Source organism: Bos taurus, chromosome 9 (assembly GCF_002263795.3).
Source record: "Bos taurus isolate L1 Dominette 01449 registration number 42190680 breed Hereford chromosome 9, ARS-UCD2.0, whole genome shotgun sequence".
Classification (NCBI taxonomy): Eukaryota; Metazoa; Chordata; class Mammalia; order Artiodactyla; family Bovidae; genus Bos; species Bos taurus.
The window spans coordinates 85,994,831-86,012,889 of NC_037336.1; the positions used below are offsets into that span (position 1 = coordinate 85,994,831).

General features: G+C 46.5%; 1 protein-coding gene across 3 annotated transcripts in view; it reads left to right on the top strand.

The window, feature by feature from the left end:
• The first annotated feature begins 15,487 nt into the window (after window positions 1-15,487).
• UST (uronyl 2-sulfotransferase) overlaps window positions 15,488-18,059 on the top strand; it is a 317,131-nt gene continuing 314,559 nt past the window's right edge. For 2 of the 3 annotated variants that reach the window (NM_001206827.1, NM_001206826.1), the window contains 1 exon segment: window positions 15,890-16,148. In NM_001206827.1, coding sequence (NP_001193756.1) covers window positions 15,890-16,148 — 259 coding nt within the window. 3 annotated transcript variants of the gene reach the window in all.

Sequence of the window (18,059 nt, forward strand, 5' to 3'; positions counted from 1 at the left end):
GATTTCTTTGGAAGGAATGATGCTGAAGCTGAAACTCCAGTACTTTGGCCACCTCGTGCGAAGAGTTGACTCATTGGAAAAGACTCTGATGCTGGGAGGGATTGGGGGCAGGAGGAGAAGGGGACGACAGAGGATGAGATGGCTGGATGGCATCACTGACTCGATGGACGTGAGTCTGAGTGAACTCTGGGAGTTGGTGATGGACAGGGAGGCCTGGCGTGCTGCGATTCATGGGGTCACAAAGAGTTGGACATGACTGAGCGACTGAACTGAACTGAACTGAATGGAAAAGAGTTAAAAACGGTAGGGTGTGGACTTCCCTGGTGGTCCAGTGGCTAAGACTCCACAGTCCCAGTGCAGGGGGCCTGGGTTCGACCCTGGTCAGAGAACTAGCTCCAACGGACCGCAATTGAGAGTTTGCCTGCTGCAACTAAAGATCTGCATGCTGCAACTAAGACCCAGTGCAGCCAAATAAATAAAAATAAAAAAAAATGTAGGGGGTGTATGTCAACCCCGGTCTCCCAGTTTATCCATTCCCCCTTTAGCCCCCTGGTAATCATTAAGTTTATTTGCTGGATCTGTGACTGGATTTCTGTTTTGTAAAAAGTTCATTCATATCATTTTTTCAAATTCCACATGTAAGTGCCATCATATGATATTTATGTTTCTTTAAGGACCTACCGTACAGCCCAGGGAGCGGTAACGTCTGTAAGCTCTGTGATGACCTATATGGGGAAAGAATCTAAAAAGACAGAGGATATATGTGTATGTAGGCTTCCCAGATGGCTCCAGCGGCAAAGAATCTGCCTGCCAGTGCAGGAGATGCAGAAGGCGGAGCTTCGATCCCTGGGTCAGGAAGATCCCCTGCAGGAGGAAATGGCAACTCGCTCCAATATGCTTGCCTGGGAACTGGGAAATCCCATGGACAGAGGAGCCTGGAGGGCTACAGTCCATGGAGTTGCAAAGAGTTGGACTTGACTGAGCACACATACGTTATGTACATTTGATTCACTTTGCTCTACAGTTGAAACCAATACAACATTGTAAATTAACTATACTCAGTAAAAATTAAACAAGCAAATGAAAGGTGTAGTCTTGTAAAACTGTGTAAGTGATGCTTTTAGTGCTCTCCAATCCCCGGTGAAAATAGAAGCTCTCTTGTTATAAATATTTTTGATAATGCAACGTATAAAAAATGCCTTTGCAAATTGTTTTCTCTTATGACAGGAACTATGTAAAATATAATTTATCAAAATTCCTATAGCAGTAGGGCAGAAACCTGTAGTTACACTACATGGAGCAAGTGTATCTGTGTGTGATGTTACATGTTTATATCCTAGATATCAATACATAGTTTTTAGTCAACCATGCTAGAGACAGAGATAAATTATCTTTCTGTTTTCTGTATTAAAAAATTATAGCAAAATGGTTCTCACATGAAGAGGTGATCAAAGGTTATATAACTAAAATATGTAAGGAAAATAATGTAATAGTTATATAATAACTTTCATGCAGTTAATAAATAAAAACATCCTGTAAATCCTCTGGATTTTGTTATGTTAATGACATATATCAATGTATTAGTCAAAATTCTCCAGAGAAACAGCACCAGTGGAATATATGTAGGTATATGTATGTAAGAAGAGATTTATTACATAAATTGACTTTTACAGTTATGGAAGCTAATTACGTCTCATGATCTGTGAAGGCAGGCTATGGATCCAGGAAATCTGGTGGTATAATTCAGCCTGAGTTCAAAAGTCTAAGAACTGGGAGGGAGTGGTGCATATGTCCATACCAGCATCCAGAAGCATGAGAACCAGGAGTGCCAGCCTCCAGGGCAGGAGACCAATGTCTCAGCAGAGAGAGCATGCATTCACCCTGTCTCCACGCTTTTGTTCTGTTCAGGCTCTGAGTGCGTGGAATGATGCCCACCCACATGGGGAGGGCTGTCTGCTTTACACAGTTCAACAATTCAAATGCTAATCTCTTCTGGAAATAACCTCCAAGTCACACCCAGAAATAATATTTTACCAGCTGTCTGAGATTCCCTTAGCCAGTCAAGTTGGCGAATAAAATTAACCGTCACCATCAACTTTATAATATCTTCATAACTTCTTGTAATTATTCTTGTCATCCTAAACAAATAACTCCTATGCCTAATTCTGTATTCATAATTTTGTATTCTTGTCTTCAAGCAGGGCTTCCAAGCTGTATTAATTTGGGATCCCCCCAAAATCTGCATCATTGGTCTCTGATTATTTTTCTTCTCAGTTTAGAGCCAGCTTTCGGCCTCCTACTTCTCCTTTGCAGATATTTAAAACCACTGCCTCCTCTCCATTTGCCTAGTAAAACTCCAGCCTAGGTTAAGCACAGCTGAACACCTACTCAGCGCCTGTACACAAGTAACTGAACTGGGCAACAGGAAAACACAGCACTGGTGCTGACTAGGCTCGCTTTAAATTCAGGACCACCCATTTAAGATGCGCTCAGTACCACTCACCAGTCCTCCTGGGCTTCTTCATGTGTGTTTCTCACTCTCTGAAATAGTCATGCCACAGCACATTCCCTTTCCTCAAACCTGCTATATTCTCTTACTCAAGCATATTCTCTTGCCCACATCTTCACACTCAGTTACCGCATATTCTACTGATAAAACAGATGCCACCACCCAAGAATTTCTCTATTCCCATGCCAGTAAGTTTCTAACACATGCCCTTTTTTTTCAATGGATAAAGTGCTCCTGTTAAAGACCAAACCTTGCACTTAATTCTGGATCCATCGTTCTTATGCAAATATCACCTGTCTTTCCTAAGTTATCAGTTCACTCCTTTCTACCAAATCATTCCTATCACCACACTAACTCTGATATTTCCTGCCTTTGAAAAAGAGAGAGGGAAAAAAAAAAAGAAAAAGAGAGAGGGGAAAAGAGACAGTGACAGAAAGAGTCAGAGACAGAATGAGACACCGGAGAGACAGAGGGACTCCTAAACCCTGTAAACTTTTCAGCTGTTGTCCCAGGTTCCTACTCGCCTTCACAGCAAGCAGATCATCTCAAAGGTGCTTCTATACACACTTTATAGTCAGTTGCAGCACACACACATGCTCCAAATCCGACCATGTCTCACTACCTCCACCACGGTTATTCAAGTCCGAGACACCATCATCTCTAGCCTGGATTACTTCACTCAACTCTTACATCCAGTTCTTCAAAGAGCAGCAAGATCAATATTTTAAAATGCCAGACCTGGTTAAAATCTCTGTGATTACTCCAATAACTTCCTATACTATCTACAATGAAATAGAAAACTGCTTCTCTGGTAGCTCAGCTGGTAAAGAATCTGTCTGCAATGTGGGAGACCTGGGTTCAATCACTGGGTTGGGAAGATGCCCTGGAGAAGGGCATGGCAACCCATTCCAGTATTCTTGCCTGGAGAATCCCTGTGGACAGAGGAGCCTGGCAGGCCACAGTCCATGGGGTTGCAAAGAGTTGGACATGACTGAGCAAATAAGCACATACAAACATACCTGAAACTAACACAACATTGTAAATCAACTATAGTCCAATACAGTTTTTAAAAAATGGAAACCCTTTGTCCTGGTTTACAAGCACAACCACAATCTGACATCTTTTCTTTTTCTCTAATTTGCTTTTTAACTGTGGTGTTGGAGAAGAGTCTTGAGAGTCCCTTGGACTGCAAGGAGATCCAACCAGTCCATTCTGAAGGAGATAAGCCCTGGGATTTCTTTGGAAGGAATGATGCTAAAGCTGAAACTCCAGTACTTTGGCCACCTCATGCGAAGAGTTGACTCATTGGAAAAGACTCATGCTGGGAGGGATTGGGGGCAGGAGGAGAAGGGGATGACAGAGGATGAGATGGCTGGATAGCATCACTCACTCGATGGATGTGAGTCTGAGTGAACTCCGGGAGTTGGTGATGGACAGGGAGGCCTGGCATGCTGCGATTCATGGGGTCGCAAAGAGTCGGACACGAGTGAGCAACCGATCTGAACTGAACTGAACTGAACTTTCTATCTCATTTACTATGCTCTGTAGCACATCAGATTGCTTGCTGTTCCTGGAACAAGTGAATTTCCGACTAGGGGACTCTGTAGTTTCTGTTCCCTCTGCTTGGCGTACTGTTCTTTAAGATTTTCATATAGCTCATCCCTTAATGCCCATTTGCTTGTTGTTGTTGTTCAGTCGCTAAGTCATGTCCGACTCTTTGAAGCCCCATGATGGACTGCAGCATGCCAGGCTTCCCTGTCCTTCACTGTCTCCCAGAATTTGCTCAAACTCATGTCCATTGAGTCAGTGATACTCACTACCTGGTCTTCATATCTGTTTATTTGTTATCCGTTTTTATGTTTATCCTTTGTCTCCTCCACTAGAATACAAATTCCATGAAGGCAAGAGCATTATATCTTTTGTTCTCTGCTACATCTCAGGGCCTAGGACAGTGCATCACAGATAGTAAAAACTCAATAAATATTCTGAATGAATGTAAGAGTGAATGAATAGATTAGCTCTTTAACTTATCCTATCAGGTTTTAGTCCCAATGATGCCTCTGAAATTGTCAAAGTCACCGTGTTGCTCCATGTTGCACTCTGCCATTTTCTTGACACATGGGAAGGTTATGGTACAGGCTACAAGTAAGTGCAAATGCTGGTCGCTTAGTCGTGTCTCAGTCTTTGTGACCCCATGGACTGTAGCCTGCCAGGCTCCTCTGTCCATGGAGTTCTCCAGGCAAGAATACTAGAGTGGGTAGCCATTCCCTTCTACAGGGAATCTTCCTGACCCAGGGATCAAACCTGGGTCTCCCTCTTTGCTGGTGGATTCCTTATCATCTGAGCCACTAGGGAAGCCACATGGTATATGCTAAGTTGCTAAAGTAGCGACCTCAAAGCAGAGTGATTCTAGAGAGAAGTTAATTTCTTTTCAATGGAGTCCAGAGGGAAGTGGGCAATCAGCAGCAGATGGGCAGCTCTGCTCCACAAGAGCATTCAGGAATCCAGGTTCCCTTCCTCAGTTTCCCTGATATTCCAGAGTATTGTCCTCACGTGCAGGATTGAAACTGGGCCACTTCCATGTCTACATTCCAGCTTATAGGAACCAGGAAATGAGGGTCTCTGCTTTAACCTCCAAGGAGCATTTGCCACAGCTCTTCACTCTCTTTTTCTGGAAATACTTCTGTTTTTGGGCTTTGGTGCCACAGCACTCTTCATTTCCTTCTACCTCTCGGTTGACTCTCAGTTTCTTTTGCTGGCTCTAGTTCTTCTGGTCGACCACGAAGTATTGGACTTCTCCAAAGTGATGTCCCGTGCCATCTTCTAGTCTTTCTATTGGCCAAATAGTTCATTCAGGTATGATATTACAGAAAATCCCAAAAGGACTTTTTGGCCAACCCAATATTTGCATGCTTCTCTGGTTAATCTTTGGAGAAGGAAATGGCAACCCACTCCAGTATTCTTGCCTAGAGAATCCCATGGACAGAGGAGCTTGGCAGTCCACGGGGTCACAGAGAGTCAGACATTACTCAGCGACTAAACAACGAATTAATCTTATGCAATTGCATGATTTTATATACCATTGAGATAGGACTAACTCTGAGTTTATGTCTTTAACCTGGACCTGTCCCTGGAGCTCTAACATCATATCTCTAACTGCAGACTTAACAGAGCAGATCTTAACTCCAGTTTGCTTGTCTCACCTCCACTGCCCCCTCAAGTCTGCTCCTTCTGCAGCTCCAGTCTGCGGACCCCCAAGAGATACTGTCACCATGAATCCAGTTGCTCTGGCCAAACCCTAGGTATGGTCCTTAGGTTTACTTTTTTTCACCTCCTCATATCCAGTCTATAGGCCAGGCCTATACTTTCAACCTCCAGAAAACATTCCAAATTTGTTGCCTTTTCTCTGTCTTCATCATTACCATCCCTTTCCTGGACTACTCATATTCTTTTTTTAAACTCCTGCCCCTTGATACTCGTTCCCACATAGCAGCCCGAGTGATCTTTTATAACACCAGATGTCACTGACCTCGCCTCTCCAGTGTTTCCCATCTCCCGTAGAGTAAAAGCCACACTCTTTACGCTGGTCTACAAGGCCTTACAGGGACTGGCACCACCCACCTCTCCAGGCTTGTCTCCTGCCACTTGCCCCCTGGGTGAGCCCACTGCCGCTACAGCGGTGCATACCAAGTTCATTCCCATTTGGAGGTTTTGTATGAGGTGTTTCCTGTGCATGAAATATGGGTCTGAGATCTTCCCCAGTTACTTTTCATCCTCTCAGTTACATCTCAAATACCAACTCTTCAGAGAAATCTTCCTTGTCCAAGCAGTGTTCAGTAGACCCTCCTTCATTCTTTGTCACATCACCCTGTCTTATACCCAGTGTGACATGATTTTGTTTATTGTCCATCTCCCCTAATGGGGAAGATAAATTCCATGAGAGCAGGCTCTGTCTTGGGCCCCATTGTTACTAAGGTCCTTGGGAAGGATTTGCTGAATAAATGTCTGAATATGGCTCAGATTTTGGAATATCCTCAGCATCTAAGGAGTGCTTTAAAATCATGAGAGTTTGAAGAAAGCTTTTTTTTATTTCCTGCGTCAGTTAAAGACTTTCTATACCACTTTAGTACCATAAAATCTATCCTTTTCTTCTGACATAAGGACAGAAATGATGTTCTCATTTGGCAAATACACCCAGAAGTATTTAGGGAAGCCCACAGTCTGGAGTACAGGGATTCTTAATCTGGGTCTATGGTCCCCTGGGAGGTCCATGGATATCTGAAATTATATGGAAAAATTATATGCCTTTTTCTGAGAGATGGACTTAATAGATTTGGCAGATTCTCAGAGGGGTTTGTGGCCCAAGTGAAGTTCACTTTATTGTAGAAAAAGTGTTTGCGATGGAGTCACAAGATCTGTACTTGTGTTCTGGTGCTGTGCTTACAAATAATGTAACTTTATGCAGATTATATAATCTATTTGGATTCTAGTTTCCTCATCTCTAAAGATAACCTTTTGTATCCTCACCTACATGCACCTGGTGCTGTAAAAATGTATTTAATTCCATCACTGAATGCTAGATGTTTTACTGCATCTCATGGATAATGACACTGAGGCTCAGAGCACACTTGGATTACTTGCTCAAGACCATTTTCATCCCCAGGGAGGGTCTAGACCAAGACTCATGCTTTTTCACCCTCTGAATTGCCTGCTCTTTAGAAAGAATGTATGGGACTTCCCTGGTGGACAGTGGCTAGGACTCCACACTCCTGATGTAGGGGGCCCAGCTTTGATTTCTGGTCAGGGAACTAGATCTCACATGCTGCAACTAAGATAAATTTATTACAGCCAAATAAATAAAATAAGCAAATGGTTTTAAAAGAATAAATAAAAAGTTTGCACTATCATACATTCCACTGTCCAGTTTTCCTGGGTAGGATAATTTCTTAGACACTTCACTACAGGTACCCTAGGAAAACAGCTCACCAGTGATGTGCTTCTTCTACAGGTAAGTCTCATCCTGAACTAGACAAGAGCTAAGAGCTCAGGAGTGCAGACCTCATTATCCATTTCCTTACAAAAGTGAAAACTAAGTACAAAGAGGTTAAGTAATTTATCTTAGGTCAGAAAACTAGTAATTTGCAAAGTTGGGAGAATATACTTCAATCTCTACTATTTTCTTAAATTTTCTATTAAGATGACCTTGGGCATCTTTATTCAACTAATATTTTTGACTTAGAAAGCTGACTCCTCATCTTCATAGTTCATTTTTTTGGCTGTTCTTCAAAAAATTATTTGAAGGTACTTTGCAAAGCTTGAGCAATATTTTTCTCTAAGAGAACAGAAAGGTATGTGACGTGCCCACTGAACAAGGACTAATGACATTGTTAAGGAGGGAGAGAAAATAATATCACTTCTATATCTATCTCAGCTCTTACACATTAACATCAGACAATGACCTCTAAAATGAGGAAAGCACCAGCTTAACATTGCGAGGATCTTGGAAATGAGGAATTAAGGTGGGCTAGAGATTCAACTCTACAGGTACATGACTGGGTAAGAGGCAGCTTCAAATAGCACAAAAGCAACTAATGACTATTTGACTTAAACTTTTCCCCTTTCATGTTGTCTATACCAGTGTCAATGACACTTTGTAAGATGTAGCGAACAGACTAAGACAATGTTCAACAGAACCTTTTGGTGGCCAGTGACAGCACATTGGTCAGTCCCAAGAAACAGCTGTGCAGTATGATGTTTGATCTTAAATACATTTGTCCTAAACTGTAAGTTAAAAGCTTAGTCTTTGAAAGTTTGTGTCATTGTATAGGAGCTTAAATGTAAGCAATAGTTTGTTAGTAACTGCTAGTTTGGCTTTTACTGTCCTCTCATCCAAATGTAGCTCTAAACCAGTAGACTTCCTAGAGAATGTTCAGGAACAGGGCAGGAGCTACAAGCCCCTGACGGTTTCAGTGCATTTCTGCCCCATATACCTGAGCATCTCTATGATTTTTTTTCCTTTTGCTTCCTTTTCCTCTTTTTTTTTTTAAATTAATGCCTTAGCCTATTGACCAAATAGCTCACCCATTTTAATCAACAGATTTGCCTTGGAATAATTTTGACCATCTCTAAAAATCAAATAAGTCTTCAAAGGATGAAAATAACTTTCCTTGAAGGAACTGCTGATACCAAAGGAAATTTAAAAATAAAAGACCCAAAGGTGCATAATGAAGATGGTATGGTTTGAATTATCTCTCTGAATCATTTTTCTTGTCTTCTAGTTTCTTTCCCTGAAGCTCCTTCATTAATATTGACAAGGAAAGCACTTCAGATTTGTGGGGGCTGAGCAGGAGCATAGAGAACAGAAAGAGAGAGAGAGAGAAAAGCAAGTCATGAGAAATCTTGGTCTAGCTGTCCAAGTCCAGGGCCAGATCTTGCTCAGGGAAGTTGGAAAACCAGATAGTTTGGGGTTGCTACACACTGAATGTTTGTGTTCTGGAAGCCCTAATCCCCAGTTGATGGCATTTTGTGGAGGAGCCTTTGGAAGATCATTAGGTCAATCCCATGAAGGAGATCAGTGCTGTTATATGGAGACTAAGGCACTCCCCACCCGCTGCCATGTGAAGACACGAATCAGGATGTAGAATTTGTTGGCACCTAGATTTTGGACTTTCCAGCCTCCAGAATGGAGAAATAAGTATTTGTAAGTCATCAAGTGTAAGGTATTTTGTTAGAGCAACCTGCACCGACTGACAGGTGCATTTGCAGAAGGGTGGGGTTTCCTTGTACTTTCTTGGAACAGCTGTGGGATACATAAAGCCTTTTGGAGGATCACTAGGTTAACATAATGCCAACTAGGGGCCTTCCTGGTAGCTCAGCTGGTAAAGAATCCACCTGCAATGCAGGAGACCCTGGTTCGATTCCTGGGTTGGGAAGATCCCCTGGAGAAGGGATAAGCTACCCATTCCAGTATTCTTGGGCTTCCCTCGTGGCTCAGGCAGTAAAGAATCCACCTGCAGTGTGGGAGACCTGGGTCTGATCCCTGGGTTGGGAAGGTCCCCTGGAGGAGGGCATGGCAACCCACTCCTGTATCCTTGCCTGGAGAATCCCCATAGACAGAGGAGCCTAGCAGGTTACAGTCCACGGGGTCTCAAAGGGTGGGACATGACTGAGTAACTAAACGCAGCACAGCACAGTGCCAACAGAGGCCAAGAAGTGGTTGCGGAAGGATTCTAAGCAGAGATGACTTGATGGCCCCTCCAGTCTGCCTTGGGCAAGCAGGATGCCCTGGGATCCAAAAAAGTTCCTGGAGTGCCTCAAGATGAGGAAGGGGGTAGAGAAGGGTCAGAGCTGGTGGTCACTTCATGTGGGATGAGACTCTGCGGCCCAGGCTGTTGAGCACATGACCCTAAACTAGGGGCCACGCCAGTGAGGAGCACCAGGAGTGAGGAGCAGAGGTGTAAACAGTGCACTGCTGTGGCCACGAGCCCAGCACTACGCTGCTGTCTGTGAAGTGCTGCTGCAGGTAGCCATCTTGGCCAGGAAGAGCGGGAGCCTGTGAGGGAGTTTGCACCTTGAGTTTGACTGAATATTAACCCCAAATGACCATGTATAATGAGTGTACCCTGAAAGAGGTTGCTTCCAACCAGAAAAGCCTGAGCTAGATCAACTCCTGTCATCCCCATCCCCTAGCCCTTGAGGAAACAGGGCCTGAGTAAGATGTGAAATGGCAAACCACTCTGTGTCTGGGGAATCCCACGAACCGAGGAGTCTGGTGGGCTACAGTCCATTAGGTCGAAATAAAGTCAGACATGACTGAGAGACTGAACAACAACAAGATGTGATCAATTCCAGGAAATTTGTAGCTGCTGTTTAGTCACCAAGTCATGTCCGACTCTCTGTGATCCCTTGGACTGCAGCACACCAGGCTTCCCTGTCCTTCACTATCTCCCAGAGTTTGCTCAGAGCCATGTTCATTGAATTGGTGATGCCATCCAGCTCTCTCGTCCTCTGTCGTCCCCTTCTCCTCCTGCCCTCATTCTTTCTCAGCATCAGGGTATTTTCCAATGAGTCAGCTCTTCACATCAGGTAGCCAAAGTATTGGAGCTTCAGCTTCAGCATCAATCCTTCCAATGAATATTCAGGGTTGATTTCCTTTGGGATTGACTGGTTTGATCTTGCATTCCAAGGGACTCTAAAGAGTTTTCTTCAGCACTGCAATTTGAAAGCATCTATTCTTCAGCACTCAGCCTTCTTTATGGTCCAACTCTAAAGTGTCATATTTTTATATTTAAGCAATGGCATTGAGACGTAAACACATTTCCACACTTTATTTGTGACAACACTCATTTGGATTAATAAATTTAAAAAAAAGCCCATTACTTTATTTTCATGCTTTTTAAACAAGACGGATGGGTCAATCAAATCACTGATCTAACTAATTAAAGGCAAAAATATCTTGTGATGAATGAATATTTTGGAATTCATATTGGTACTCACCTAGCTGCATGGAAACCACCAGGCATATCTCATAATAAACCAATAACCTTACTTTATATAAAGTTCATCTGAAAAAGTCATTCAACTAGTTATTGGAAAGAATGTCTTTAGAGGCCATATGTAATTTCCCACTTTCCCAGGCTTTTCTTGCCCCCTGCAGACTCCTTGATCTTTCTGGCCTGACATCTGACTTCCTCCCCACTGATAATGTGCATCAGATTCACCTGTCCTTTCATACTTTAGTAATAGGACCTGATATTTTGGGGGCAGCAGTGTGCTCAGCTGAAATCTCTATTTTCTAGCCCCTCCTTACAACTGGACATAGTCCCGGGATTATGTTCTGGCCAAAAAACTAAGAGGATGATTCATTGCATTTTTGAGCATTTCTTTAAAAGAACCTACTCCATTTGGAGGAAAAGTTTTTTCTTTTTCTTTTTTTGCTTCCTCCTGTTGCCAGCCTGGAATATAAACATAAGATGGCTCCAGTGGCCATCTTGAATCATAAGTTTACCTTTAAAATGAAGCCACATGCTGAGGATGGTGAAAGCTCTGATGGGTCCCTGATGAGCGCATGGAGATGCCTCACCAACTCTGCCTGTTTCTGGACTTGTTTCAGATGAGAGGGAAATACACTTCTTTTTTGGTTTAAGCCATTCAGTTCAGTTCAGCTGCTCAGCCGTGTCTGACTCTTTGCGACCCCATGGACTGTAGCATGTCAGGCTTCCCTGTCCATCACCATCTCCTGAAGCTTGCTCAAATTCATGTTCAACGAATCAGTGATGCCATCTTACCATCTCATCCTCTGTCGTCTCCTTCTCCTCCTGCCTTAAATCTTTCCCAGCATCAGGGTCTTTTCCAATGAATCAGCTCTTCAAATCAAGTGGCCAAAGTACTGGAGCTTCAGCTTCAGCATCAGTCCTTCCAATGAATATTCAGGACTGATTTCCTTGAGGATGGACTGGTTGGATCTCCTTGCAGTCCAAGGGACTCTCAAGAGTCTTCTCCAACACCACAGTTTAAAAACCATCAGTTCTTCAGTGCTCAGCTTTCTTTATGGTCCAACTCTCACATCCATACATGACTACTGGAAAAACCATAGCTTTGACTATATGGACCTTTGTTGATAAAGTAATGTCTCTGCTATTAAGCCATTGCTATTTGGGATTTTTAGTTACGTAAAACTCAAATATAAGGCTTTCCAGGTGGCTCAGTGGTAAAGAACCCACCTGCCAATGAAGGAGACATGGGTTCAATCCCTGGGTCAAGAAGATCCCCCAAAGAAGGAAATGGGAACCCACTCCAATATTCTTGCTTGCAAAATCCCATGGACAGAGGAGCCTGGTGGGTTACAGTCCATGAGGTCACAAAAGAGTTGGACATGACTTAGTGAATAAACAACAACAACAGACTTAAACATAACTGATATAGGAGGCCACTGCATTAAACAGGTGAGAGAAGATGATGGCTTGGACCAGAGTGGTGGCAAGGAAGTCAGATGCTGGATATTTTTTTGAAAGTAGGGCTTATAGGAATTGCAGATAGGTTAGATTCAGGGGTGAGAGAAGGAGAAAGACTACGGAAGACCTCTGAGTTTTGCCCCTGAATGATTTGATAGTTCCATCATTTACAGACAAAATTAAAAGATGCTTGCTCCCTGGAAGAATAGCTATGACAAACCTAGACAGTGGATTAAAAAGCAGAGACAACACTTTGCTGACAAAGGTCCATATAGTCAAAGCTATGGTTTTTTCCAGTAATCACGTGTGAATGTGAGAATTGGACCATAAGGAAGGCTGAGCACCAAAGAACTGATACTTTCAAACTGTGTGCTAGAAAGACTCATGAGAATCCTTTGGACAGCAAGGGGATCAAACCAGTTAATCCTAAGGGAAATCAATCTTGAATATTCATTGGAAAGACTGGTGTTGAAGCTGAAGCTCCCATACTTTGGCCACCTGATGCGAAAAGCCAACTCGTTGGAAAAGATCCTGATTCTGGGAAGGATTGATGGCAGGAGGAGAAGTGGGTGACAGAGGATGAGATGGTTGGATGGCATCACAGGCTCAATGGATATGAGTTTGGGCAAACTCTGGGAGTAGTGGAGGACAGGGAAGCCTGGAGTTCTGCAGTTTCAAGGGGTCGCAAAGAGGCGGATATAACTAAGCGACTGAACAACAACAAATAATTTGCAGAGATGCAGAAGCCTGGGGAGACAGCATGCTTGGGTGTGGGGTTGGGATTGGGTGGATTCAAGAGTCTAGGGCAGTGACAGGCTGGCCTTGCTAGAGGCAGAGAGGGGCACAGTAAAATAGAAGGAAGGGTATGGACTTAGCCTGGTGGGTCAAGGATCAAACCCAAGTCTTCCCCATTGCAGGCAGATTCTTTACCGTCTGAGCCACCAGGGAAGCCCCATCATTAACTGAACAATTATTAACTGGGAACCTATTCTGGGCTATTCAGTGTGCTGATTAAAGTAATTCACATTAATGGCCAATGACTGATTGGCTTAATTCACTCAGGGGCATTCACGTTTCTAGAATGTGCATATTAATCCCAATAAATCTCTGATTCGTGGAATAAATGTGAAACAAACGATTAACACTCTTTTATGATTTTCTGTGACAGAACACAGAGATTTCCCTTTTCTTCCCCTGGGTCAGGAAGACATAAAACTGGGAAGTAGACTATGTGTGTGAAACCACTCCCCTTATCCACCATTGTCTCCTGTTTATGATCTATATGTATTCTTCACCGTTCAAATCGGGAACAAAGATACTCAGGTCTGGAGGATGGTTATACCATATTATTTTTATTTTATTTTTAAACTTTACAATATTGTATTGGTTTTGCCAAATATCGAAATGAATCCACCATATTATTTTTAAATTGTAAACTCTTGACCTCAGGATCCTATTCCCTGATTTTCCATAGAAACTTCCTCAGTTATCCAACTTAGAAAAGTTTTCAAGAAAACAGCCTTAGAATCATAGAGGTCCCTGGCCCCCCGATTCTTTCTTTAATCAGGTCGTCAGTCACCGAAATGTACAGAGTGAGTAGGGGACCAGAGAGGAGAGGCACAAGAAACCGGAAGTTTTCCTTTCCATTTCCCAAGGTGGTCTGGGCTAAATGTGTTATATTCTATCCTCCAGTCACTGGGCAAATTATTAGGAAAAGCACCCTGGCTTGGAGATAGTACCTCGCAGTGGTTATTACCCTGGGCTTGAGTGTCAGAAAGATTTGAGTGCCACTCCCAGTCTGACTCCTGGTAGCTCCGTGACCTAGGGCCAGTCACTGAAGCCTCAGGTGGCACGGCTTCTACATCTAGCAGTCAATCCTCCTTACCTAATGCGTGGCTGATGAAAGCAGTCCTTTCCGAGCATCACACCCCTGCGCTCCCCATCCCCCATCCCCAGCGGATGTATATTTGATGCAGCTTTTCAGCGGGGAAGGTGCTCTTTCATGTCCTGAAACCTCCCTTGGAAGACACGGGAAACTGAGTCGCTCAGTCGTGTCCGATTCTTTGTGACCCCCATGAACTGTGGCGCGCCAGGCTCCTCTGTCCTTGGGATTCTCCAAGCAAGAATACTGGAGTGGTTTGCCATGACCTGCTCCAGGGGATCTTCCTGACCCAGGGATCAAACTTGGGCTTCCTGCATTGCAGGCAAATTTTTTTCTTACCGTCTGAGCCACCAGGGAAGCCCATGGGAAGACCTGGGAGGCCTCGATTAAAGAGGTCAGGGCTCTTTCCCTGAACATCTGCCAGAGGAACCACTCGAGTCCGCTCTGGAACACTCCCCACCCGCCTTGCCTGTCTGGTCCCTCAGTCGCAGAGGAGCAGCTGCCGCGTGAAGGCGAGACTGCTTCTTCTGTTTCCCTTCCTGGAGCTGGGGCGACGAACCTGGCCCTATGGGCATATTTAATTATAATATCCACCACTTGTTCTTTTACCATCTCAGCAGAGGCTTGAGCCCATCCCCAAGTACCTTTTATCCGCCTTTAGTAAGCAGCTTGGGATATAGAGGGAGAGTCAAGTTTCTTAAATGAGAAAAAAGACGAGGACCAAAAAAACCACACACACACAAACATATAGTACTAAAAGAAGTCGTGCCTCTTCCTGCCAGTGACTGTGTAGGAGAGGGAAGTCCGCGGGGGCCCCCAAGAGGTCGCTGGTGGCGCATGAACCGAGGCCAGATTGGAGAGAAAGGAGGAAGGGGGTGGGGGGGGGAACACACACACCCAGAAACTTTCTTCCTTGTAGCGAATAATCGCCGCCCCCCCTCTCCCCGCCCCGCCTCCAGGGAGAGGCAGTAACGTGACACCCGAGAGAAACCCGGAGACCCGAGCAGAGGGCGGGAGGGAAAGAGGGAGGAGAGAGCGCGGCAGAGAGCCGGAGGGAGAAAGGGGAGGAGAAGGAGGAAAACCCCTGTCAAGGAGGTGGAGCGTGGAGATGGTGTCCGCCTCCCGTTCCTCCCTACAGTTTTTGTAGAGGAGCCTGAGCCGGGACAAAACACGCCGAGACCGACAGCCACAAAGCCGGGGGCGGGGGGGTCCACGCTGGCGCTGGAGGCGAGCCCCGGCGGCCGCGAGCGAGCCCGAGGCGCTGCGGGGCGCGGGACGCGGGGGCGCTAGCGGGCCGGGCGCGGGCAGCGCCGCCGAGCCGGGGACGGGCACCTCGGCCGCTCGGGCCGCGGCGGCAGGGACCATGCCGAGGAAAGTCTCCTGAGCCCGGCAACTTCGGCCCCCTCCCCGCCCCCCACCCGGGCTGCCCTCGGCGCGGCCCTGCCCATGTGCAGCCGGCCGGCAGGGCTCTCCTCCTCGGATGGGCAGGCGGATGGGTGACCTCTTCCTGGCACGGGCAGGCTGTGCGCGGCGGCGGAGCCGGCGATGAAGAAGAAGCAGCAGCAGCAGCAGCAGCATCCCGGCGGCGGCGCGGATCCCTGGCCCCATGGGGCCCCTCTGGGGGGCGCCCCTCCGGACCTGGGCAGCTGGAAGCGCCGGGTCTCCCTGCTGCCCTTTCTGCGCTTCTCCCTCCGGGACTACGGTTTCTGCATGGCCACCCTGCTGGTCTTCTGCCTGGGCTCCCTCTTCTATCAGCTCGGCGGGGGACCCCCGCGCTTCCTGCTCGACCTGCGGCAGTATTTGGGTAAGGAAGGAAGGCGGGAGCGAGGGCGGCGCGAAGTTGTGCCGGGGCGGGGGTGGAGGGGGGAGCCGAGCGCGCCGGATACTTTGGTGCTGCCCCCGCCGCTACCTCGTCGAGGCTCCCCAGGTGGGACGCCCGCGAGCATCCGTGCGGCGACCCTGAGCGCCTGCTGTCTGTCTGCCTGCGCAGAGGGGGGGTGGGGGTGGGGCGCCGCGGGGTTGATTTGCCCCGCAGGTACCCCAGGGCGGGACGCCGCATACCTTCCCCCCTGCCTCGGCCACCCCGTCTGGGGTGGAGTGCTGGCGTGTGAGTTAGTGTGTACGAGTGTGTGTGTGTGTATTCGGGCCTGGCAGAGCGGGGAGAGGCGAGGGGGCAGCGACGGCCGGTCCATGGCATTGTTAGTGACCACAGCCCTGTCCCGTCCAGCGCTCCGCGTCGCGGGGGTGGGATTTGTACCTCCCCGGGGCCCGTTCTGCGAATTCTGTCCCGCAAGATCTCCTCCTGTCTCCTGGCCTGGGTAGCCCAAGGGCAGTTTGCGGGCTCCCGCGCTGTCCGTGAGCTAGTTTGTGCTTGGGGCACCCCCTGCACACCTAGCTGTCCGTAGCAGGGATCGACCTGCTTCGACTGAACGATCCATAGCGCTGCGTGTCCCAAGTCTGAACTTTTGGGGGAGGTTGTGCCTGGTTTAATAGGAGAAAGGCTGCCTATGTTTTTGGAGAGGTGAGGGGAAGGAGCTTGCGAAAAGAGCGGCTCCAGAGAGAGGATGTGACCTGCTGCTCGGTGGTCAGTGCGCGGGGAGAGGGGGTGCCAGGGCCCAGCGTGCGTACCCCAGGTCCCCGGTGCGCGCCTGGCTAAGGGAAGATGCTCCCCTCTCACAAGTCCGTGGCCAGAGCAGATCTCGATGGTGCGGGGTGGGGGTGGAAGAGGAGAGGCTGAGCGGGCCCAGGTCATCGCAAACGTCCAAGCGGATAAACTAAAGCCCCCGGGGAACTTCCGGCATCTGCGTGACCCGAGCCAGCGCGCAAAGAGAAGCCCCCGCAGCGCTGGAACCACGAGCCAAACGACTCCGGCGGCTGGAGGCTGCCAACCTCACCCACAAAAATCCCTTCTTCGCAGAAGCCACAGGTCTAGATAGCAGATCGTTTTCGAAGGAAGAAAACCTCTTCAGCAAAGTGATAGATGTGTTAGAGCGTTTTGAAATGTACATGCAGATAAAACAATGTTTTGTTTTCCCGAGTAGAGAAGCTCAGATTTTAAAAGTTTCACTTCTCTTTCAGTAGAAACTTTGCGGGAACTACGGTTTTGTAAGATGCTTTAGAGAAAATTAGAGGAAAATATTGCCCAAGTGGATTTCCAAAGAATAATCCTCAGCATCTGGTTTCCTAGGGGATTTGGTGTAATATGTACTTTTGCTAAAGAGTCAACTCTTTTCTCTGGGAGTTCTGTGTTTGGAAGTCCACAGCCCCATTGGCTCTCAGATTCCTGCTACTACCACACAGGTTGCTGTTATTACCAACAGTTGCTGCTATAATAACTGGCATAGGGAGGGAAGTGATTGAGAAGCTTAGGGGTCTTTCTCCATGAACTGATAAGTAATTCTTTGTTGGGGTTCTTTTCAAGCAAAATACAGAGGCCAGCGATGTAGGAAGAGTACAGTGGAGAGGGAAGGAAGACACCTGTGATGTCCTTTGGAGCACTTGGCTTTGGGCAGGGCATTTTCCATAGGTAAAATTCTGGTCTGGACCAGACTGCCTGTAATACATTCACCCAGCTCTTAAAATGTCATGCTGATAACCCTTCTTGGGGCGGGGAAATTTGGGAGGAGGAAGGATCAAAGGCATGTAGTGAGGCTAAAATCAAGAAACCGCAGTATCTACCCTATTAACTGCTTGAAAATTCAGTCAGATATGTGTG